At 36.9% G+C, this 24,768-nt stretch overlaps 4 protein-coding genes across 4 annotated transcripts; 2 read left to right on the top strand and 2 right to left on the bottom strand.

Moving 5' to 3' along the window:
- The first annotated feature begins 1,409 nt into the window (after nt 1-1,409).
- LOC139961368 (histamine H4 receptor-like) lies at nt 1,410-2,687 on the top strand. Its single transcript, XM_071960513.1, has one exon. The coding sequence runs from the start codon at nt 1,410-1,412 to the stop codon at nt 2,685-2,687; it is 1,278 nt and encodes a 425-aa protein (XP_071816614.1).
- A 2,161-nt stretch (nt 2,688-4,848) lies between these two features.
- LOC139961393 (uncharacterized) lies at nt 4,849-8,234 on the bottom strand. Its single transcript, XM_071960540.1, has 3 exons — nt 7,846-8,234; nt 6,462-6,656; nt 4,849-5,307 (listed from the first exon to the last, which is right to left on the bottom strand). The coding sequence occupies exons 1-3, from the start codon at nt 7,961-7,963 to the stop codon at nt 5,090-5,092; spliced, it is 531 nt and encodes a 176-aa protein (XP_071816641.1). The 5' UTR covers nt 7,964-8,234; the 3' UTR covers nt 4,849-5,089.
- A 4,514-nt stretch (nt 8,235-12,748) lies between these two features.
- On the top strand, nt 12,749-16,054 carry LOC139961387 (histamine H4 receptor-like). The gene has a single exon (XM_071960535.1). The coding sequence runs from the start codon at nt 14,733-14,735 to the stop codon at nt 16,008-16,010; it is 1,278 nt and encodes a 425-aa protein (XP_071816636.1). The 5' UTR covers nt 12,749-14,732; the 3' UTR covers nt 16,011-16,054.
- Nucleotides 16,055-16,205: 151 nt separating this feature from the next.
- Nucleotides 16,206-23,166, bottom strand: LOC139961394 (uncharacterized). The gene is made up of 3 exons (XM_071960541.1): nt 22,787-23,166; nt 19,095-19,307; nt 16,206-17,398 (listed from the first exon to the last, which is right to left on the bottom strand). Exons 1-3 carry the CDS (start codon nt 22,902-22,904, stop codon nt 17,229-17,231), a joined length of 501 nt encoding a protein of 166 aa, XP_071816642.1. The 5' UTR covers nt 22,905-23,166; the 3' UTR covers nt 16,206-17,228.
- Between the last annotated feature and the right edge of the window lie 1,602 nt (nt 23,167-24,768).

Raw genomic sequence — 24,768 nt, 5'->3', positions numbered from 1 at the left:
AGACTCCACTCGTATTTATACATTGCTCATATTATAAATCTGACGATTGGAAATAATTAATACATAATCGATCGAAACAAAAGGATGAGTTATACAAACACACTACCCCCACCCCCCCCCCCCCCACACACACACACATGCACTAACAAAGAAAACTCCCCGAACAACTAACGAACCGAAAAATCGAAACGGAAATCGGACTAATCAAATTCACGGAAATAAATTGCAACTATAAGAAGCGGCTTTCAAATTTGCAATTTTGATCAACGTTGTCGATTTCATTCTATACTAAACTCTCATATAAAGAAATGAAGATAACCTTCACCTGCACAAGTCATTTCTTATTATTCCAAATAATGATGTAAACAAGTAGATTGAAGAAACCTGAAACTAGAGTAAAAAACGTCACGAAATAGGACTTAAATCTTCGATGTAGATGGCAAGGCAGAAGATAAAATTCTTTTACCGGTTTCGTAATGTTTGACATAACATCCAGTCTACGTAGCCTAGTTATACGGCATCTGCATATAGGGCAGAGTCAATACGATTTTTTCTCTCACTTTTTTTTTACAACGATTATATACTCAGTGCCGTCTCAAATAAACATGATGTTATTTTTTTATATAATGTATGACGTTTTTATGTATTTCTAAATGATAAGATATGGTATATTTATAAATGTGTTAAACAATTAAATTGTCAATAAGCTGAAGGAAAATAATTTTCTATTGTTCAGTAACCGAATAACCGTATAACCGTATTCAATATAATTACAAACTGACCTCCATTCAAAGTTGTTTCCCATTTTACTGCATCTTCGCAAATACGTTTGTTTTAAGTAATCACATTCTGTCCAATCACAAAGTCACTCTTGGTCATGTGAACAGGTGAATGGTAAATGTATGAATACGGATTTCAGTGCATTAAGGCAGATTAATTTCAAAGCTCAAATAATATCTAGGCGTACGATCAAGTATACATGCCAAGAAGCATCTTTGATATATATGTTCACTTCATTGGTTACCTCCAAAGAAAGCGAGAGAGTAAGAGAGAAAGGTGGAGAGAGGTGGAGCGAGAGAGAAAGAGAGATTAACTAGGAAAAAAGTCGATAAAAAGACGGGACACGAAGCTTGGTATATCTATATATTTGCATAATATTAGCGGTTGCGTTTTGCTCTAAGAGAAAATATCGTCATTCAGTAAGAGTATATCTTTTCTTAAGAAGGAGATATTTAAATTTATTCACGGAATACTGTGTTTTCATCGTTAAGAATTCAAAACTTTTTAACTTTACTGCAAATGACTAGAATTTATTCTTCTATATTCTGCTTTATTTTGATTTGATCGAAACGGAAACTTGTTTACTGTTATACAGCCGCCTCTCGCCACCAAACGAATTTATTACGAAGATGGATATTATGAACAGCTCTTACATGTCACAAGATCTCACAACGCCATGGCAAGACTCGACACATCCAGTTCTTTGGATTATGTTCTTGGTGTGTTATGCGATTGTGTTACTGACTACAATTGGCGGCAATATCATCGTCATAGCATCCTACGTCCTCAACGATTTCGTTCGAAATACCGTTGCAAATATCTTTATCCTGAATTTGTCGATATCGGATGTTTTAGTGGGTTCGATTGTGATGGTAGTGGATTTCTTAACTTTGGCTATTGGTTCCTGGCCATTCGGTGATATCTTCTGTGCTGTGTGGTTATCCATGCACTACTTTGTGATTTACATGTCTGTTGTGACTGTCATTGTTATCAGTATTGATCGATTATGGCTGATATCCGATGTGCTAAGATACAAGAGACTACAGAATCACACCATTGCGAGGGGTGTGGTCATATTGGTGTGGATCTACACCACGTTGTTCACCATCCTTTATTCGGTGTCGACCAACGACATTATGAGCCCATCAACTCGAAGAGGGGGATCAGCAACATGCCTTGTTACGATTCAAAATACAGGCAACATGTTATTGTCCATCATTTTGGAAAATTTAGATTTCATCATTCCTTTGGTATTATTGGTTGCAGTCAATGTAACGGTAGCCTTTAAGGTACATCGAAAACTTAATAATCGTAACCTCCGGAATTCTCACCCGAAAAGAACGATTTCTCAAGAAACGGACGCAGATTTGAAATCTGCAATTTCTACAGGAACGACAGGGATGGCAGAGCACAGCTCACAAGGTGATCATGGAGGGTTTGCAATAATAAACGATGGATTTGAGACAAACAATAGACTCGAGGGCAATGAAAACCAGCACGCAGAGCATGACACCGACAGCGGCGTGAAATACGTCACCTACGAAACACGACAATGTACGGGAAGCGAGGACAGCCGTGTTTGTTATCGAAAGAGAGTACGCAAGCGAAAAGAAAATACTAAACTTGTGGACCACACCAATGTTGCTCGAAGTGTCTTTCTGTTAACAACCGTCTATACTGCATGTTGGTTACCATACCACATCCTGGTGCTCTTACAAACATGGCATATTTATCAAGCTCCCAGGTTGATCTGGGAGATTCTACAGCGACTCATCTGGTTTAATTCTATGGTTAATCCGTTCCTGTACGCGAAGATGAATATGCGTTTCCGTCTCGGCATGCTCAAGGTCCTCTTCTTTAGGAGAAGTTTTCAAGATCGAGTCAACCGTTTGCAGAAAGCTTTCTAATGCTGCAGCCCCCCCCCCCCCCATCTAACAGACATCATATTAGAAAAGAAATGCTGTGCACAGCTTAGTAGCTACGTTAAACGTATCTTATTAATACGGCACAGGGTCAGACTGGAACCATTTCAAGAGCGAGAGATGAAAGCCACACCAACGGTAGCTTACAGTAGTCAACCATAAGTAAACTCCTTATACTTTGATGGGTAAAGTAGATTGTAGTTTGTGCACCTTTTGTATACATCGAAGTTGACAGGCTAGAACATCTCTTTTGGGAGTGTCACTTCACTGCTTCTTTCATTGTAGATGTTAGAAATGCGTTTTCTTAAGAAACAATTCTTCTTCTTCCCAAAACAGGACATTTTCTTTGGCTGGGGTAGAGGTGCTTTACACTCATACAATTTTCTTATTTTACACGTATAGTATGATTGCAGACTAAATAGTCGCGTACCAGATGTAAATGAGTTTTCAGTTCAAGTTTGCAATTAGTATCGAAAGTTTTAATAGTTTGAGAGTGTTTAGATCTAGGAAAAATCAATTTATTTTCTCTGACTTGATACAAGCTTTTACTCCCTGCCAAGTTCTATTCTAGTAATGTTTAAACGAATTGTTATCCATTCACCCCATTGATAGGCGTGTCTTCGGCTTCGGTTATTATTTGTTTTATTTTTCTGTCAGAACGCTGCAAGGTGCAGCTAAAGCTAAAGCCGGCATGCTGACGCCTTGGTGTTTCAAACGTTACTACCCTCACACCAAATAAGGGCCTAGCCTACTGGTATAGGTGCCAAACGCCCCCAATTATCCTTTGGTCGCGAAATACGCTGGAGTAAAGAAGCCCCCCAAAACGCCGCTTATTTCAAAGGTCCAGCGCACCCGGTTGGATCACCAAGTCGGTAGCACTTTTCATGATACCATCAGTTCTTCCGGTTAATACTTCTTAGCCTTGAGTATGGTACAGCCGAGGTAGCGAGCAGATTGCGCCAAACGTTAAGTTACCCTCGAAGAGGACATCGTTCAAGTCCTGATCAGTTTACTTAAGAGGAAAGCAGGGAGGATTTTCTTTAGACGTGAGAGAAAACGAATATCAGAGGGAACAAGTTTTTAGTATAACAAAGTGCCATCGCATGATTCCGATATGTCGGCCACAAGTTATATTACGCAATAAATACGCAAGAGTGTCCAGTCTACTTCTGTGTTGAATGCTTTCAGTCCAACGTCTTATATGGATATGACACATTCTCCTTATTCACATCTTTGGACAAATGCAGTAGATACCCTACCCTAGCCCCCCCTCCTCCCCCATGAAAGAGACAATTTGGTGGCAGGCAATGTAACCCTTATCGTGAAGAGAGCAATATTCTAAACTGTTGTTGTTGTTGGGTTAAAATTCAGCTTGTTTCGACATCATCTATGTATATTGTTTGAATGTACACGATTTTCACCAGGCAAACACTATTATTCAAAGTAGTCTGTGACGTCATTATTGAAAATGTCTTGGAGAATTTTACTTCCTGTATTAATATTAATATAACCTGTTTATAATTTAAAATGTGTGTTACATTTGAAATGTTTGTTTCGTTGTTAATGTTTCACTACATTTCAAAACTTTGATCAAGGTCCAACGTGTTTCTAAGAATATTATTTCCTTCGCTGGATAAATGGTTTGTAAATTTGAAAAAAAAGTTGAAAAACAAACAACTTTTTCAGCTCATTGGCCATGAGGACATCATTTTACTTGGCTGTTGCCATCCATCAGTTTCCGACCAACTTTGACAGTTTGTCAATAAACTTTGAAAGTTTGTATCTCCACGAAACATATATGCTGTTAGATGCTGAGAAACTTTCTGCACCTTACATCAGCAACTTCTACCACCGGAATATCCTCTTAGATATACAGATATCTTAAAGATATACAGATATGTAAGATATACAAATATATAAGATATACAGATATCTTAGATATACAGATACCTTACTGATATACAGATATGTAAGATATACTGATACCTTAGACATACAGATATCTTAGACATACAGTTTTTGTACCACATTTGAACAATGTTAATTAGTTGTCTAAAAAAAACAATCCTTTTTCAAAGTGTGTGTAATTTTGATATCATCTCAAATGTCACACGATTAATAAATAAAAAAGAATAGCAAACACTTTTTTTCACAATTAGTCCAAATGGCAATGGTTTTTAATTTATGTTTATTTACTTCTGAATGAGAATAAATTTAGGTAGTATCTAAGTTTATTGTGCTTCTCATTTACTATAAAATAAACGAACTACACAGCAACAACACCTACTACACCCAGAGTTTGCACATCAAATTAATTAAGTATAAGGTATGCCCACTGGATCACAATGTCCACAGAAGAAAGGGCAATATATACATATATAGAAATCTTAGAAGAACGGACGTCTGAGATCTTCCAGATCAGATAATATGCGTTTGTTTCTATAGGAGGCTAACAATTCAATGACTCTGTTTGGAGCAATCCACGGACACGTCCAGTTGTCAATACCATTCAGGTCAGATTGTGAAAGCGAGCTTGTTTTCGTATTCCAACCACAAGTATTCACATACATCAATGGTGGAAATTGGCTGTAATCCAAAGAAGTAGCTGTTGAAGAGAAATTGTGAAATAATGTAAATAAAAATTAACATCATGGGAAATGGTACAACAGACTAAAAAGGCAAATGAGCTGTATGTGGTATAGAGGATGGAGGAGATTGGGTGGTGGAGAAGAAGGGGTGTAGATTAGGGAGAGAAGGTGAGGGGGGGGGGAGCGGAGGGGATACCAAGTTGCAATCCTAACAATTTTGAATCAGAATAAGTGTTGCTCCTATTGTTCCTGTTGTTAATTTTGTTTTTTTTAATGTTTGCTAGCTAATCCGGCCCACTGTGCATGCCCACTGTTGTACTATGGTACTCCTGTTAATGACTAGTAGTTCAAGTCTAAAACTAAGCAATTACATCAATTGTGATGAAATATATATTTATTTTATTTCTTCAAATTCATCCTTTAAAGGGTGACTTCAGGCACAAACTTGATTTTATATGATATATTGTGGTACGTTTCAGACCGGTGAATAGCACTGCTCTTACTCCAGGTTATATATATATATCTAAACCCAATGTTTTTTTTTTAATGATTCCTCTTTAAACATTGGCAGCACATCAATAAAAGTGACTGGGCTAATAGTCTAAAACACAAACCATTTAGGTCAGTTTCTCAGATGCAGCGCAAGACTTTCATGGTATGAAATGATATGTTTAAAATATATTATATATATTTTTTAAAGGGCAAATGGTTTTTAATGTCACCCAAGGGTGCTCCGTTGTGTAGATGAAGTTAAAAGAACATGTTTGGGTTCAGCTACTATAATATATAAAACAATAAGTTAACACCAACATTAAGGTCTGCACTGAGAAGCTGACGTCATCATATCATTTAATCTTAAAGGAGCATTACACAGAATTATAGCATACTTAAAAGTTTGTGCCTTGAAAACCTCAACAGCTATATAATATTACTAGCCCTCTAGATATTGCATTTTCCTATGACGTTTCAAGACTTTAAAGTTTGACTGAAGTCATTTGGTAGTATTGAGCTGTACGGCAGCTGTGTACAATATGTGATGTACATTGCGAATGTACGTTCTCGAAAAGGTTCGAACATGCGCACTGACGTCAAACTGTTGACGTCAGTGTATGTTGTTTTAGCAACAGAGAACACGCGACCTTTACTAATTAATTACATATTTAATTCTTACTTGAGAACAGATAGGATTTTCCAAGGTCAATGGAGACACTACAAGAAATAATCATTCTGATTTTGACCAAGAAGTGATTATCATCGTTAGGGATTGTGTCTGCTTTGTCCCTCTTAACGCTGTAAACCACTGCGTCGTACTCTAAGTAGTACCAGGAACTGTCCACACGTTGGTTATAAACAAAAGCCAACACAACTGCGCAGAGAATTAAATGAAAAAAGAAAAACAAAACAAAACAAAATCATATATTATGATCTTGTTAAATCAAAAGCACACACGTGTTGAATGGAAACTACTTATTAGCATTTAAACTAAATTGAAATTGATTTTGGGTAGACAGGGGGAACCTTAAAACATGTTCTTTATCATTGAGGAATATAATGGGAATGATTGCTGTTTGATCTCCACCGTTATTTATATTTCTCACAACCTTATCGAAGCTACCGTCAAAGCTATACCAGAAGCTGTCAAAGCTAACATTGCTTTTATTTCTTCAATCTAATTTGGCAGTGTATATAATCGAATTGCGTGTTGACTGCTCGATCAAATGTATTAGTTAGATATTCAGTTCGCAGACTATTTAAATAGCTAATTAGCTCTTGCTTTGAAGGGAAACAATTCCACAATGTTACTTGAAAATGCCATATCTTGTTCCTATCTCTTGATACGATCAATTAAACACAACTAATATATAAAATATATAACGTAGTCGTCGTCATAATCATCGTCATCGTCACCGTCGCCGTCACCGTCGTCGTCGTCATCGTCGTCGTCATCGTCATCATCATCATTATCGTCATCGTCATCAATACCACCATCTTATTCATCATCATCATCACCACCATAATAATCATCATCACTACCATCATCATCATCATAATCATCAACATCATCAACAACGACAAATATTACAAAAAACACTCACAACATCATCATCACCACCACCACCATCATCATCAGCATCACCAATACCATCATCATCATCACGACCATAATAATCATCATCACTACCATCATGCATCATCACCACCAGCACAACCACAACCGCCATCACCATCATCATCTCCACCATTATCACCATCGTCATTATCAACAACAACTGTTAAAATAAAAAACATCATCATCATCACAACCATAATAATCATCATCATTATCACCACCATCATCAACACCGTCATCATCAGCATCATCAACACCATCATCATCAACAACATAATCATCACCGTCATCACCACCAGCACTACCATCATCACCTTTATCCTCCTCCTCCTCATCATGGTCATCAACAGCACAATCATTATAATCATCATGATCATCAACAACAACAATAAGACAGCATGAATGATTTGCAACTATTAATTAGTAGCTAGTGAAGCATACTTACCAATATTGGAATCGCAAAACTGCTGATGTTTTGATGGGGGACTCGCACAGCTGCAACAATTAACAACGGATATTCCGAAAAATAGTATGCAGATCACCCAAAGAATACGAACAGCCATTTTTGTTAGATTTAGTTTGATCAAAAGGTTTTCGAATTACCTCTCTGTGAATCAATTACACTTCAACAATTGATGCTTTCACAAATGTAGTAAAATTTCGATAACTTTCAGCGCTTTTAACAGTTGTTTTTTCCCCTTTCTTGTAAAAAGTAGAAAAGTAAATGTTAGGCTGAAAATTGATTAGGTATCACGTACAATCTTGAATAGTGTCTAACACACTTGCTAAACATACGTATCTTGTAGTGTTTGTGTGACGCATTTGTCATTTGGCCAAAATTTAAAGATTTTGTATCCCCATAACAACATGTTGTTATTGTCTATTCTTATCTCTATAGGTTTACATCATTTAATGTAAGGTCGGGTCGAAAGCACGTTCATCGGTTCAAAGGTTTACTACTTGTTAAGCTAAAACACCTGTTTTCGATAAGTCTCTGTGGGACGTCATATAATCCATAGCAAACTAGGAGATTTTAACCCTGACATATAGACGGTTCCTTTCTTTTTAGTAAAGGAAGTGGAGGAGAAGCTAATAACCCCCGCCCTCTCTTTCTCTCAAAATCTCATCACACTCCCCTAACATACTGTAAACATGTGATCATGCTGGTATTTCGCCAAGTATGTAGAATTACGAATATCTTCCAACTAAAAATCGAAACTACAGATCAAGAAAGACAAGATCGCAATCTGATGTCTGCAAGCGATAGATACTCCTAAAATTAAACGAGACCTAAGTGTCAGTTTGACAGGGATTCTACCGACATTACACAAACGAGGAATAACATGGGATTGAACAATTGATCAAGCTTCTGTTAGCATGGGAGGGCCGAATTTGCAGATCTTATCATTGAAGCAATATTGCCATATTGGTAGGGCAAGTTATCCCTCGTTAGTGTGATGTCGGTAGAATCCCTATCAAACTGACACTTAGGTCTCGTTTAGCAGTAGCGTTACGCGTTCAATTTTGATGAGAGTCCTGTTCTTGTTTATATTCTTATACTTCTTTCATCGATGATGATTCTTTTTAAGATCAATAAACTATAACACAAATCAGAATTCTGCTTTAGTTGTACCAATATCTCGTATCTTTAGTATATGGACGATATGCTGCCGTAGTTTAACCTAATGACCTTTTTCCCTTTTTCCCAGCATAAAATTACACACGCTCTTTCCATCATTTGCATGGTAGGAATATATCAAGTCCTCAGTCATCCAATATAGTTTGTGTAAACATTGTTTGCTTTCCTTGAATTGTTTTCTTATAGAACATGGCAACGTTTCCTCGGACTTCCAGCCTGCCACTTGGAGGATATTTTTAACCGGGAGATTAATTGCTTCTGCCGGTTAAACGGCTGCCGACCTACTGTGAGCTTCTTAATGCTCCACATTTATTCCAGAGGCTGCCTCTTCTTTAAGCCACCGTGATAACGAACTTGTCGACACATATTTGTGTGGTATAGCGCGTTACTTATAAACAGTTAAGTCTGATATCCGCTAAGGTGTAATGTACGCTGTATATAGCTTCTAAGGAGTTCGAGAACGTCTAGTCTAGCAACAGCTTGGTACGATTCTAGTACAATTTCCATAGGTTTTGAACCTGGTCGAGATTGTTTCACATGACTGTTTATCATGAGGCGTTGTCTCTATTGATATGAAGATCTTTCGTATCAAGGAGATGCAGCGTTTGTAACCGTTGCGCAGTTAAGGTAATACATATAGTATTCAAAGTATTCAAATTATCTTTCAAATAGCATTGTAAAATATTTTAAAGTGGCCATGACACGTCCAATCTTTTAAGGGATACATCTAAGCTTGTTTACTAGAACATATATCAACCAATCTGTCAGTTAATAACTTGATATTTCTAGTCGAAATTGAGAATTAATTTACCTTCTTCGGGGCTTGAAAAGTTCGTTCGCCAGAAAATGTTCCTAATCTAATGTATTTTAATACCCCGGTACTGCTAATGAGAGTACATCATACATGTACAGTATGCTGCGTAGTACTACTACTAGTAGGGTTGGTTGAATACTAAAAGTATGGCTTAGGGATGTAAGCTGCATTATGCAGCCATGTTAGGTAGGCATATGTGTCTTTTTATACTCATTATAAGGTTAGTACTTAGGCCTGGAGTTTTGAAAATCAATTGTCTGAAACTGTAAAGAATGTTTCATGAAACATGGAAGGTGTAAATTTACAACAAATGTAACCATAACTGTACATTGTATCACGCTTGTTATTGTGGACATCAAGGGCCCACATTAATACATTCATTTAAACTTTCATAATTTTCTTTTCAAGCAGTACAGATACATAGCATTCCGTCAACAGGTTCCATGTTGCTAGGGGGTCCTAACATGACTAGTCAGGTTTTTTTTTACCATCATGTGCAGTCCAAAGGATCAGAAGTGAGTTTCCAGCCAATGGTATGTACACTGGATTCAAGTTGCCAGGAGAAAACTCTATGGTATAGGAAACCTTGGTTGAGAAATCCCTCCAGAAACATCTTTTCTATTCTACGATTGGGTTGGATTATCTATCCGTCAGGGTTCCTTAAGTGTTGATATATTGAAATTCAAGACTTTTAATTAAGGATGAAATGGTCATTTTCCAGACCCAATATCAACAATGAAATGAAAAGGCATGTTTTGAAGCATTTGGATACATGTATTGGCGTGACCGTGATGTCATATAATAGGAGCATAAGTGAACGGGGATTTACCTTTTTCGGAACATTTACCTCCCAGACATGTTTGCTTCCATGATATTTGTCAAAAAATCATAATAAAGATTAATGGAGGTAGAAGAACTCTTGAATGTTTAGAGTTGTTTCTTCAGCAGCAGGTGGTTTGTTTGACAATCTTTCTTCAGAAACTCATAATACGTGTCATGCTGTGTTTCACGTTGCGTCAGTGTTGTACGTGTCGTCATGTGTGGTAACATTGTTGCACGTGAGTTGCGTCATGCAGTTTTTCTTGGTTGAAATGACCCTTTATTCTTTTTGCTTCTGGTTTATTCTAATTCATTTGTCACAAAAACGATTGATAGCAATGGACATGCATCTTTCTTTTTTAGGCTTAAAGCCAAAACTTTCATGCTTGTTGTTTTTCCTTAAACCTCCTTTGATGTCACAAATTACATCAGTGTAATTTAAGAATGATATTGTCTATGAAAAGTACAGTTTTATTTTGATGTCATATAATGCAATGATTGTTGTTAATGTTGGTTTCGTCACAGGCTTGTTCAGATTGTCCAAAATGACTGTCTAGAACTGATATTGAATGAACTTCGTTCAAAGATTTAATATTTGAACTACGATGTGTCAATTTTTGGCTCTGTGAATGTTTAAAATAAATCTCTGGGAGATTTAAACACCAATTGGAATATAATCTTTATAACCTTATTTTGACCCATCCCTATCACCCCGAATAAGAAATAACTAACTGACCCAGCATATTTCTGAAAGAAATTGGGGCACTGAGATTTTTCACAGACGGTGTAACCCATCCCTTCTGAAGCTAACCTTATAGTTCTTACTACACAACTATAGGGCAATTAAGGGGTGTGAATTAAGATGATAATGCAAACACTCTTCGTCTTTTGCGACTTCAGTGTAGTAACGCTAATACTAGTACTATAGTGCTCGGCCGCGCTTCCTCCAAAAGATCGCCACTTGTCCCACTGGAGGTTTCATGTTCCCCGCTCTGGTCTTAGGAGTTTTTAATGTGGGGTACTTGCCAGTAAGAACGACTCGTTTATGTCGACCCGTTAAAGCCCATTTGTTTTATTTCAGTAGAAAGGAGCGATCGTAGTCTGCTTCCGTGAAGTGTTCGCTTCATACGGAGCTGTATACTGGCTGGTGTTTTTTTCGTCCTTTGGCCAACGATGAAGGCTAATTGCACGGGTTATGACATAACTGCAGACCCCAACAACACAACGGACCGGCATTTGTCTCGGATATTTTACATGTTGTAAAAAAAGTTGAAATCTCTAACGATATAGCGACATACAGTGGTTGTTTTCTCAGTGTAAATGTATGTGTATGTGGGACGGTATGATCGTCGCGCATCCGGTACATGCCTGTGCTTGGCAGTTGTGTTCCTAATATGGCGTCATCGTTTTCTTGTTTTGAAATCACATTTTTCAGAGATCTGTTTTCGGATACGAATATAAAAACGTTTATTTTTAATTAGGCCTTGAGGTTTTGAAGGTGATGAGAATAGTTTTGAACAAAGACTTTCTCATAGATTCAGAGGAAGTTACTCTCGATTAGTTGGATTTTAAATGTCATGGTCACTTTAGGGAACGTCTTATTTCCTCATACTTTGTTTGAGCCTTGCTAGAAGTACTGATTACTTTCTACTTTTATAAATAAAAATAAACTAAAAATAAAATAAAAATGTTAGCAGACTGCTTATCCACTAGAGAGCCTGTGTAAAAAAATGTGTAAAAGTAAGTTGGCCTGACGTTTCGATCCTAGCAGGATCTTCTTCAGAGGCTAAATGAAAAGTACAGTAACAGAAGGGACAAAAACACGTACAGAAAACAGACAGGTTAATGAGCACGGTGAAAAATGAGATGGATGAAAGGGGATTATAAGTAGACAATGGATGGTGAGAAGAACCAGCCCATAAAACCAGCCTTGATCCGAACTGCATGATGGCAGAAGATATAACATGGTTAAGTCTCATCACTATAAGCCATATAGCTTAAATTTTGTTATCAGAGTTGAAAAATGAAAAAAGGTCATAATTGATTTTTATTCTAGCAATAATTCTATTCTAGCAATAAATCTTTTCCAGCAGACATTGTGAATAAGAGTAATAACAGCACGATCTTGTTCGGTTCAATATATCGTATATAATTGACAATTGTACTAAATAATGGATATCGGGAATAATGTTACAACAATCAAACAATAAAAAATATTAGCTATACCCACAATCCAGGGGCTATGTGAACAATTGTATATGAAAGATGAAAGCAACCCTCCCCCAAGGACTTCTTCACTCCTATCCTTGTACTTTCCATTGTAAAACTTCTTGGGTTGATTTCAATCCTATGAATAGCCGGCTAAGTCAAGTCATGTCCTACATGTAACGTCCTTGACGATTCCGCAGCAAATGATTTGTCGCGTGATATTCATTATCAAAGATTTTTTTCGTTCTTATATGAAATACCAAAAAACAAATTGAGGTTTGTTTTGTATTTTGCGCTTAATTTTGTCTTCTTCTATCGACTACTTTCATATGAGTGGAGATATAAACCCTAATCGGAAATACAATAGTTTTAAAACAGTTTCCAAAAGACTGAATCATAACCAGGGACTCGAATTAGGACCTAGAATAATGAATCAGACTCCACTCGTATTTATATATTGCTCATATTGTAAAGCTGACGATTGCAAATAATTAATACATAATCGATCGAAACAAAAGGATGAGTTATACAAACCCACTACCCCCACCCCCCCCACACACACATGCACTAACAAAGAAAACTCCCCGAACAACTAACGAACCGAAAAATCAAAACGGATATCGAACTAATCAAATTCACGGAAATAAATTGAAACTATAAGAAGCGGCTTTAAAATTTGCAATTTTGATCAACGTTGTCGATGTCATTCTAAACTAAACTCTCATATAAAGAAATGAAGATAACCTTCACCTGCACAAGTCATTTATTATTATTCCAAATAATGATGTAAACAAGTAGATTGAAGAAACCTGAAACTTAAAGAGTAAATACGTCAAGAAATAGGACTTAAATCTTCGATGTAGATGGCAAGGCAGCAGATAAAATTCTTTTACCGGTTTCGGAATGTTTGATATAACATCCAGTCTACGTAGCCTAGTTATACAGCATCTGCATATAGGGCAGAGTCATTACTATACCTGCATGGTGTAGGTCCGATTTTTTTCACTCACTTTTTTACAACAATTATTCACTCATTGCCGTCTCAAATAAATATGATATTTTTTTTTATAATGTATGACGTTTTTATGTATTTCTACATGATAAAATATGATATATTTATCAAATTTTTGAACAATTAAATTAATTGAAAAAATAAACTGAAGGAAAATCATTTTCTATTGTGAAATATATAACCGTATTCAATATAATTACAAACTGACCTCCATCCAAAGTTTTTTTTTTTCCTTTGACTGCATCTTCGCAAATACGTTTGTTTTAAGTAATCACATTCTGTCCAATCACAGAGTCACTCTTGGTCATGTGAACAGGTGAATGGTAAATGACTGAATAAGGATTTCAGTGCATTAAGGCAGATTAATTTCAAAGCTCAAATAATATCTAGGCGTACGATCAAGTTTAAATGCCAAGAAGCATCTTTGATATATATGTTCACTTCATTGGTTACCTCCAAAGAAAGCGAAAGAGTAAGAGAGAAAGGTGGAGAGAGATGAAGCGAGAGAGAAAGAGAGATTAACTAGGAAAACGGTCGATAAAAAGACGGGACACGAAGCTTGGTATATCTATATATTTGCATAATATTAGCGGGTGAGTTTTGTTCTAAGAGAAAATATCGTCATTCAGTAAGAGTATATCTTTCCTTAAGGAGGAGATATTTAAATTTATTCACGAAATACTGTATGTTTTCATCGTTAGGAATTCAAAACTTTTTAACTTTACTGCAAATGACTAGAATGTATTCTGCTATATTCTGCTTTATTTTGATTTGATCGAAACGAAAACTTGTTTACTATTATACAGCCGCCTTTCGCCACCAAACGAATTTATTACGAAGATGGATATTATGAACAGCTCTTACATGTCAAAAGATTTCACAACGCCAAGGCAAGACTCGACACATCCAGTTCTTCGGATTATGTTCTTGGTGTGTTATGCGATTGTGTTACTGACTACAATTGGCGGCAATATCATCGTCATAGCATCCTACGTCCTCAACGATTTCGTCAGAAATACCGTTGCAAATATCTTTATCCTGAATTTGTCGATATCGGATGTTTTAGTGGGATCGATTGTGATGGTAGTGGATTTCTTAACTTTGGCTATTGGTTCCTGGCCATTCGGTGATATCTTCTGTGCTGCGTGGTTATCGATGCACTACTTTGTGATTTACATGTCTGTTGTGACTGTCATTGTTATCAGTATTGATCGATTATGGCTGATATCCGATGTGCTAAGATATAAGAGACTACAGAATCACACCATTGCGAGGGGTGTGGTCATATTGGTGTGGATCTACACCACGTTGTACACCATCCTTTATTCGGTGTCGACCAACGACATTATGAGTCCATCAACTCGGAGAGGGGGGTCAGCAACATGCCTTGTTGCGATTCAAAATACAGACAACATGTTATTGTCCATCATTTTGGAAAATTTAGATTTCATCATTCCTTTGGTATTATTGGTTGCAGTCAATGTAACGGTAGCCTTCAAGGTACATCGAAAGCTTAATAATCGTAACCTCCGGAATTCTCACCCGAAAAGAACGATTTCTCAAGAAACGGACATAGATTTGAAATCTGTAATTTCTACAGGAACGTCAGGGATGGCAGAGCACAGCTCACAAGGTGATCATGGAGGGTTTGCAATAATAAACGATGGATTTGAGACAGACAATAGACTCGAAGGCAATGAAACCCAGCACGCAGAGCATGACACCGACAGCGGCGTGAAATACGTCACCTACGAAAAACGACAATGTACGGGAGGCGAGGACAGCCGTGTTTGTTATCGAAAGAGAGTACGCAAGCGAAAAGAAAATACTAAACTTGTGGACCACTCCAGTGTTGCTCGAAGTGTCTTTCTGTTAACAACCGTCTATATTGCATGTTGGTTACCATACCACATCCTGGTGTTCTTACAAACATGGCATATTTATCAAGCTCCCAGGTTGATCTGGGAGATTCTACAGCGACTCATCTGGTTTAATTCTATGGTTAATCCGTTCCTGTACGCGAAGATGAATATGCGTTTCCGTCTCGGCATGCTCAAGGTCCTCTTCTTTAGGAGAAGTTTTCAAGATCGGGTCAACCGTTTGCGGACAGCTTTCTAACACGGCAGCCCACCGCCCCTCCCCCTCCCCACTAACAGCCAACATATTATAAAAGAAATGTTAGTGCACAGTTTAGTAGCTACGTTAAACGTAGCTTATTAATACCGTACAGGGTCAGACTGGAACCATTTCAAGAGCGAGAGATGAAAGCCACACCAACGGTAGCTTACAGTTGTCAACCAATCAATTCCTTACTTTGATGGGTAAAGTAGATTGTAGTTTGTTCACCTTTTGTAACGTCGAAGTTGACAGGCTAGAACATCTCTTTTGAGAGTTTGGCTTCACTGCTTCTTTAATTGTAGATGTAGAAATGCGTTTTCTTAAGGAACAGTTCTTTCTCTTAAAACAGGACAGTTACTTTGGCTGGGGTACAGGTGTGATACACTCATACAATTTTCTTATTTTACACGTATAGTATTATTGCGGACTAAATAGTCGCGTAAATGAGTTTTTCTATCAGTTCAAGTTTGCAATTAGTATCGGACGTTTTAATAGTTTGGTAGTTTCTAGATCTAGGAAAAATCGTGTTCATTCTCTGACTTGATACAAGCTTTCAATCCCTGCCAAGCTCTATCCAGTATTGTTTAAACGAATTGTTGTCAATTTATCCCATTTTTATGCGTGTCTTCGGCTTCGGTTATTATTTGTGTAGTTTTTCTGTCAAAACCCTACAAGGTGCAGGTGAACTATCATTGCAAATATGCGAATCATTGTATCTGTTACTTAAGAATCACTGTAAATTACATGCAATCTGAATAAACGGAGAGAAAAAAAAGCTTATAGTCACGTCATGCATTGCGAACTTTATAACTACCACCAATAATAAACATGAGCTTCTAGACCTCCGTGCCCAAAGTTAAGTCATTACAACCAAGCTCAACTGATATTAATAGAAATGTTAAAGCCGGTATGCTGACGCCTCGATGTTCCAACCGTTACTACCCCCCCCCCCCCCCGAGAAGCTCCTTATTTCAAACCCAAGCACACCAGGTTGGATCACTAAGACGGTAGCAATTTTCATGATGCCATCAGTCCGTCCGGTTAATGATACTTAGCCTAAATTATGGTACAGCCGAGGTAGCGAGCCGATTGCGCCAAACGTTAATAACGAATATTTCTGGTACAGTGACGTGGATGGCAACTGCTTGGTATATATATATATATATATCAATCTTAGAAGAACGGACGTCTGAGGTCAGATAATATGCGGCTAACAATTCAAGGATAAAATGAGGAAAACGATTCAAGGATTCTGTGTTCAGGAATCCACGGACACCAGTTGTCAATACCATACAAGTCAGATTGTGAAAGCAAGCTTGTTTTCGTATTCCAACCACAACTATCCACATACATCAATGGTGGAAATTGGCTGTAATCCAAAGAAGAAGCTGTTGAAGAGAAATGATGAAATAATTAAAATAAAACTTAACATCATGGGAAATGATACAACAGACTAAAAAGGTAAATGAGCTGTATGTGGTATAGAGGATGGAGGAGATTGGATGGTGGAGAAGCAGGGGTGTAGATCAGGGAGAGGGTGGGGGGGGAGTAGGGGATACCAAGTTAACAGTCCTAACCATTTTGAATCAGAAATAGTGTTGTTCCTATTGTTACTGTTGTTTATTTTGTTGTTACATGTTTGCTACAGTAGCTTGTCCGGCCAAATGTTGTACCACGGGACTCTTGTTAATGACTAGTAGTTCAAGTCTAAAACAAAGCGAAGACATCAATTGTGACAGAATATTTTTTTTTTATTTCTTCAAATTAATCCTTTAAAGGGTGACTTCATGCACAACCTTTATTTTATATTATATATTGTGTTACGTTGTAGACCGGTAAATAGCACTGCTCCTACTCCAGCTCTTACATATATAAATAAATATATATATAATATATATATATATATATATATATATATATATATATATATATATATATATATATATATATATATATAAACATATATATATATAAACATATATATATATATAAACATATATATATATATATATATATATATATATATTGATTGATCGTATGCACGGTAAGGAAGGTCGCAATTCCACTGTAGGCGTTTGTCACCTGTATCGAACAATACTAGTTCTGTTTTTCGTGCCATATTTTGCCTTATTCTACAGATCAAACTTGTTGCTAGCCAACTCGAAAATCATTTGTGATTCCTAAAGCCGGATCTCGAAAGAGATACTTTGAATAGACTTTATGTTGATAAAATGGAGGTAAACGACAAAGGCAAATGAATATATATATATAAATGAAAATCGTTATGAGTCGGAAAATCAAGAACAGTGAAAAAACTTCCAGCCTCCACCAGGATTCGAACCCGGGCCTCCCACTTTGTACGCGGACAACTAAGCTATGGACGCTGATTGTATGTCCAGAGGTTCTAAACCGGTAAGGAAGGTCGTAATACCACGGTAGGCGTTTTTCACATGTATCGAACAATACTAGTTCTGTTTTTGGTGACATATTTTGCCTTGCTCTAGAGATCAAACATGATGCTAACCAACTCGAAAATCATTTGTTATTCCTATAGACGGATCTCGTAAGAGATACTTTGAACAGACTTTATGTTAATGAAATGGGGGTAAATTACAAAGGCAAATGAATATATATATATAAATGAAAATCGTAATGAGTCGGAAAATCAAGAACAGTGAAAAAACTTTCAGCCTCCACCGGGATTCGAACCCGGGCCTCCCGCTTTGTACGCGGACACCCTAAACAACAAGGCCATGGACGCTGATTGTATGTCCAGAGGTTCTAAACCGGTAAGGAAGGTCGTAATTCCACTGTAGGCGTTTGTCACCTGTATCGAACAATACTAGTTCTGTTTTGGGTGACATATATATATAAACCTATATATATATATAGATATATATATATATCCATATACATATATATATATATATATATATATATATATATATATATATATATATATATATATATATATATACCTTGAAAAGGTTCGAACATACGCACTGACGTCAATCTGGAATGATATTTGTTTGAGCAACAGAGGACACGCGACCTTTAATAATTAATTACAAATTTATTTCTTACTTGAGAACAGATAGGATTTTCCAAGTTCAATGCGGACTCCACAATTACCATCGTTCCTACCAGTTCTGATTTTAACGGAGAAGACATCAACATCGTTAGGGATTACGCCATCTTTGTCCCTCTTAACGCTGTAAACCAATGCGTCGTACTCTACGTCGTACCGGGAAATGTCCAAAGGTTGGCTAACAAAGTTATAAACAAAAGCCAACACAACTGCGCAGAGAATTAAATGAAAAAAAGGAAAAGAAAACCCAAAAAATAATATATTAAGATCTTGTTGAAACAAAAGCACACGCGTATTGAATGGTAACTCTTTATAAGCATTTAAACTAAAGTTAAATTGATTTTGGGTTGACAGAGGGAACCTTAGAACATGGGCTTTATCGTTGAGGAACACAATGGAGATGATTGCTGTTCGATCTCCACCGTTATTTTTTTTTCCTCACAACCTTATCGAAGCTACCGTAAAAGCTATACCAGAAGCTGTCAAAGCTAACATTGTTTTTTTTTTATCTCTCTTAATCTAATTTGACAGGGTATAGAATCGACATGCGTGTTGACTGCTCGATAAAATGTATGAGTGTAATATTCAGCTCGCAGACTATTTGACTCTTGCTTTGAAAGGAAACAAGTCCACAATGTTACTTGAAAATGCCGTTCCTATCTCTTGATACGATCAATTAAACACAACTAATATATAAAATATATAACGTAGTCGTCGTCATAATCATCGTCAACGTCATCGTCATCGTCGCCGTCATCATAACCACCACCATCACCATCACCATCATCATCACCACCACCACCACCACCACCATCATCATCATCATCACCACCATCATCACCACCATCATCATCATCACCACCATCATCATCACCACCACCACCACCACCACCATCATCACCACCATATTAACCATATCATTGAAGAATATATTGGGAATAATTGCTGTTTGATCTCCACCGTTATTATTTTTCTCACAACCTTATCGAAGCTACCGTCAAAGCTATACCAGAAGCTGTCAAAGCTAACATTGTTTTTTTTTCCTCAATCTAATTTGTCAGTGTATCGAATCGACTTGCGTGCTGACTGCACGATAAAGTGTTTAGTAGGATATTCAGTTCGCAGACTATTTAACTCTTGCTTTGAGGGGTAACAATTCCACAATGTTACTTGAAAATGCCATATAAATATCTTGTTCCTATCTCTTTGTTTTCCATCCGTATTTTATTTCTCTTCTCAACACAATATAATACAGCACGGTGTCACAGCACCTTTGTATCAAATTATAATGCTCCAATACAATACATGCTCCTAAACATTTTCAAAAATAATTATCGAACTTAATCAATATATGCTCCTTTTTCTCTTTTTGCAGAAGAAACTTTTGAACTGATAATTGAATTCGAAATTTCACTGAAAATTCCTCAGCTGTCGGAATCTTATTCTGTACCTTACAAAAGAAAACGTAATATTTTGCATTGAAAATTAAGAAATTTATCGGGTTTAATTCATCATTGATACATCCGAAAGATATAATATAGGGAGAAAGCTCAAAACTACATTTCCACCATTTTCTAACAACCTCCTTCCAAAATGAACCAACATAATTGCAAAACCAAAATAAATGCTCCAGAGTCTCATCAAAATTGTTGCAAAAACTACAAGTTGGGGTGTTAGCAATTCCGATTCTATGCATGTACTGATTAACACCAAGAATTCGATGCAAGAATCGGAACTGAAAATACCGAATTTTGGGATCCCTGACAGCCGTATATATTAAAGAAAATATTTGTTGCCAATTCCAGTCGACTGTGCGATATTTTTCTTCCCATTTTAGTTTTGCCCTAGGGGTAGTAACCTTATCTTTAACTAAGTTCTCGTATACACATCTATTGCTTTTCGGTGCGAATATGAACTTTGTTATACGTTGACAATTAATATTTAAATTAGCATCATCACCCAAATTATTTCTCCAATACCTCGGGATTGCCGAAACAATACTAAAGTAATTAAGATAGGAAAAATGTTCAATGTCGTGCTTTTCCATGAAGTCCCTATACTGTAGTATGGTACCATCCTCATTAAAAAATTACTAACATAGTACGCACCGGCTCTAAAAAGTCTTTCATTGTAAATGATCTGTTTATCAATCTTGATAAAAGAATTATTTAGGATTATTTGATTGCCATAATTACCTACAGGAATATTGTAATTATAATGAGCCCAAGCTTGAAAGACCTCTTTTACAAATACATTTGAAATATCATTAACATCTGTGTTCTGAAAATTACAATTAAACAAGAACCTACAGCCACGGGCCTTCAAGCAGTAATTAAACAGATCCTTACACGGTCTATGATTATCATCTAACTACATTTTAACCCAAGATGTTTTTAAACTTGTTGCAAACAAGGCGACGTCAATCATACGTAGCCCACCATCTTGTTTATTATTTAAGAGAACGCTTCTCCGTATTTTGTCTGGCTTATTATCCCAGATAAATTTATGAAACAACATATTTATCTCTTGAAGAAAATTCACAGGAGGAGACGGCAACACTGTAAGGATATACACCAATTGGGACACTGCGAAAGTTTTAATAATAATAATTTTGCCTATAGGAGTTAAATCTCGCTTCGACCATTGGTGAATAAGATTATTTATACGAGATAGCTTTGGCAAGTACTTTAACTTGAAGAAATCTTCCGCGTGATGCGTGAAATTAATACCAAGATAGTTGACCGGACCATGTGTAATACGAAAATTAAATTCATTGAAATGACCCGGGTAATTGGGGACGAGGGACCCCATTGGAAAAATGTATGACTTACTCATATTAACCTGCAATCCCTATCTCTTGATACGATCAATTAAACACAACTAATATATATAATATATAACGTCGTCGTCGTCGTCGTCGTCGTCGTCATCGTCATCGTCGTCGTCGTCCTCATTATCATCATCGTCATTGTCATAATCATCATCATCATCACCATCATAATCAGCACCACCAATACCACCATCATCATCATCATCATCATCACCACAACCATCATCATCATCATCATCATCATCAGCATCATCATCATCATCATCATCATCATCATCATCATCATCAGCATCATCATCATCATCATCATCATCATCATCATCATCATCATCATCATCATCATCATCATCATCATCATCATCATCATCATCATCATCATCATCATCATCATCATCATCATCATCATCATCTTCATCATCATCATCATCATCATCATCATCATCATCATCATCATCATCATCATAATACTCAACAACAACAACAACAACAACAACACAAAATGTGCCAGAAACATCATCAACAACAACAAATGTTACAAGAACAACATCTTCATCATCACAACCACCACCATCATCCACATACCACAACCAATACCACCACTACTACCATCATCATCTTCAACACCATATTCATCACCATCATCATCATCATCAATACCATCATCACCATCACCACCATCATCATCACTACAAACATCACCGTCATCACCACAATCATCATCATCAACAACACAATCATCATCATCATCGTCATCAACAACACAATCAGTGTAATCATCATGATCATTAACAACAACAGCAATAAAGACAGCTTGTATCATTTGAAAGTATTAATTAATAGCTAGTGATGTATACTCACCAGCATCGGAATCGCAAAACTGCTGACGGTTTGAAGTGGGCGCGTGACACAGGCAACAATTAACAACAGATATGACGAAAAATAGTATGTAGATCATCCAAAGAATACGGACAGCCATTTTGTTTGATACGTTTGATCGAAAGGGTTTCGAATTACCTCTCTGTGAATCATTTACACTTCAACAATCGATGCTTTCACAATTGTAGTAAAATTTCGATAACTTTCAGCGCTTTTCCAAGTTTTTTCTTCCCTTTTCATGTAAAAAGTAGAATGGTAAAATGTTAGGCCGAATATTGATTTGAAATCACGTACAACCTTGAATTTTGCCCAACACACTAGCTAAACATACGTATCTTGAAGATTTTGTGTGACGCATTTGTCATTTGTGCCAATATATATATATTTTATATCCCCATATCATATGTTGTTATTGTCTATTCTTAGCTCTATAGGTTTACAACATTTCATGTAAGGTCGGTCGAAAGCACGTTGATCGGTTCAAAGGTTTACCACTTGTTTAACTAAACCACCTGCTTTCCGATTTATAATAAAGTCTCTGTGGGACGTCATAATCCAGAGCATAATTCATAATCCATATAGACGGTTCCTTTCTCTTTAGTAAAAAGTCACGCACGATAAAGCTCGTGAAAGAGAAGCTAATACCCCCCCCCCCCCCCCGTCTCCTTCTCTCAAAATCTCATCACATTCTCCTAACAATGATACTGTAAACATGCGATCATACTGGTATTACATCAAGTATTTTGAATTACGAATATCTTGCAATTAAAAATCGATACTGCAGATCAAAGACAAGATAGTAATCAAAACCTAGAAGCGATCTACAATCTGATATCTGCCAGCAATAGAGACGCCTAAAATTAAACGAGACCTAAGTTGACGTTGGATAGGGATTCTACCGACATTACACAAACGAGGGATAACATGATATTGCACAATTGATCAAGCTTCTGTTTGCATGGGAGGGCCGAATTTGCAGATCTTATCATTGAAGCAATGTTGCCAGATTGGGAGGGCATGTTATCCCTCGTTAGTGTGATATCGGTAGAACCCCTATCAAACTGCAACTTAGGGACCGTCTCGTTTAAATTTAGGATTCTACCACCATCACAATGAACTTCGGAATGACATGAGACCTTCAAGCAGTTGTTCATGAGCAAATTACAACAGAGAAGCAGTAGCGTTACTCGTTCAGATTTAATGAGTGTCCTGTTCTTGTTTAGATTCTTGTACTTTTCTCATCGATGATGATTCTTTTAAGATCAATGAACTATAACACAAATCGTAATTCTACTTTAGTTGTACCAATATCTCGTATCTTTAGTATATGGACAATATTCTGCGGTAGTTTAACCTAATGAGCTTATTTCCTTTTTCCCAGCATAAAATTACACAAGCTCTTTCCATCACTTTCATGGTAGGAATATGTCAAGTCCCCACTCATTCAATATAGTTTGTGCAAACGTTGTGTGCTTTCCTTGAATTGGTTTCTTGTAGAACTTGGAGGATATTTTTAACCGGGAGATTATTTGCTCTTGCCGCTGAAAAGGCTGCCGACCAAGTACTGTGAGCTTTGTAATGCTCGGCATTTATTCCAGAGGCTGCTAAACCTTCTTTAAGCCACCGTGGTAACGAACTTGTCGACACTTGTTTGTGTGGTGGCGCGTTACTAATAAACAGTTAAGTCTGATTTCCTCTAAGGTGTAATGTACGCTTTATATAGCTTCTGAGGAGTTCGAGAACGTCTAGTCTAGCAACAGCTTGGTACGATTCTAGTACAACTTCCATAGGTTTTGAACCTGGTCGAGATTGTTTCACATGACTGTTTATCATGAAGACAGCGTTGTCTATATTGATATGGAGATCTTTCGTATCAAGGAGATGCAGCGTTTGTAACCGTTGCGCAGTTGTTAAGGTAATACATATAGTATTCAAAGTATTCAAATTATCTTTCAAATAGCATT

Source organism: Apostichopus japonicus, chromosome 20 (genome assembly GCF_037975245.1).
Source record: "Apostichopus japonicus isolate 1M-3 chromosome 20, ASM3797524v1, whole genome shotgun sequence".
NCBI lineage: Eukaryota > Metazoa > Echinodermata > Holothuroidea > Aspidochirotida > Stichopodidae > Apostichopus > Apostichopus japonicus.
This window is presented reverse-complemented; position numbering and strand designations above follow the sequence as displayed.

Coding starts and splice junctions, on each gene's coding strand:
- LOC139961368 (XM_071960513.1), top strand. CDS start 1,410: ATGGATATTATGAACAGCTCTTACATGTCACAAGATCTCACAACGCCA.
- LOC139961393 (XM_071960540.1), bottom strand. CDS start 7,963: ATGGCTGTTCGTATTCTTTGGGTGATCTGCATACTATTTTTCGGAATA. Junction 6,657..7,845: donor GTTTTGCGATTCCAATATTG/GTAAGTATGCTT, acceptor TTCTCTGCGCAG/TTGTGTTGGCTTTTGTTTAT. Junction 5,308..6,461: donor AAAATCCTATCTGTTCTCAA/GTAAGAATTAAA, acceptor TCTCTTCAACAG/CTACTTCTTTGGATTACAGC.
- LOC139961387 (XM_071960535.1), top strand. CDS start 14,733: ATGGATATTATGAACAGCTCTTACATGTCAAAAGATTTCACAACGCCA.
- LOC139961394 (XM_071960541.1), bottom strand. CDS start 22,904: ATGGCTGTCCGTATTCTTTGGATGATCTACATACTATTTTTCGTCATA. Junction 19,308..22,786: donor GTTTTGCGATTCCGATGCTG/GTGAGTATACAT, acceptor TTCTCTGCGCAG/TTGTGTTGGCTTTTGTTTAT. Junction 17,399..19,094: donor AAAATCCTATCTGTTCTCAA/GTAAGAAATAAA, acceptor TCTCTTCAACAG/CTTCTTCTTTGGATTACAGC.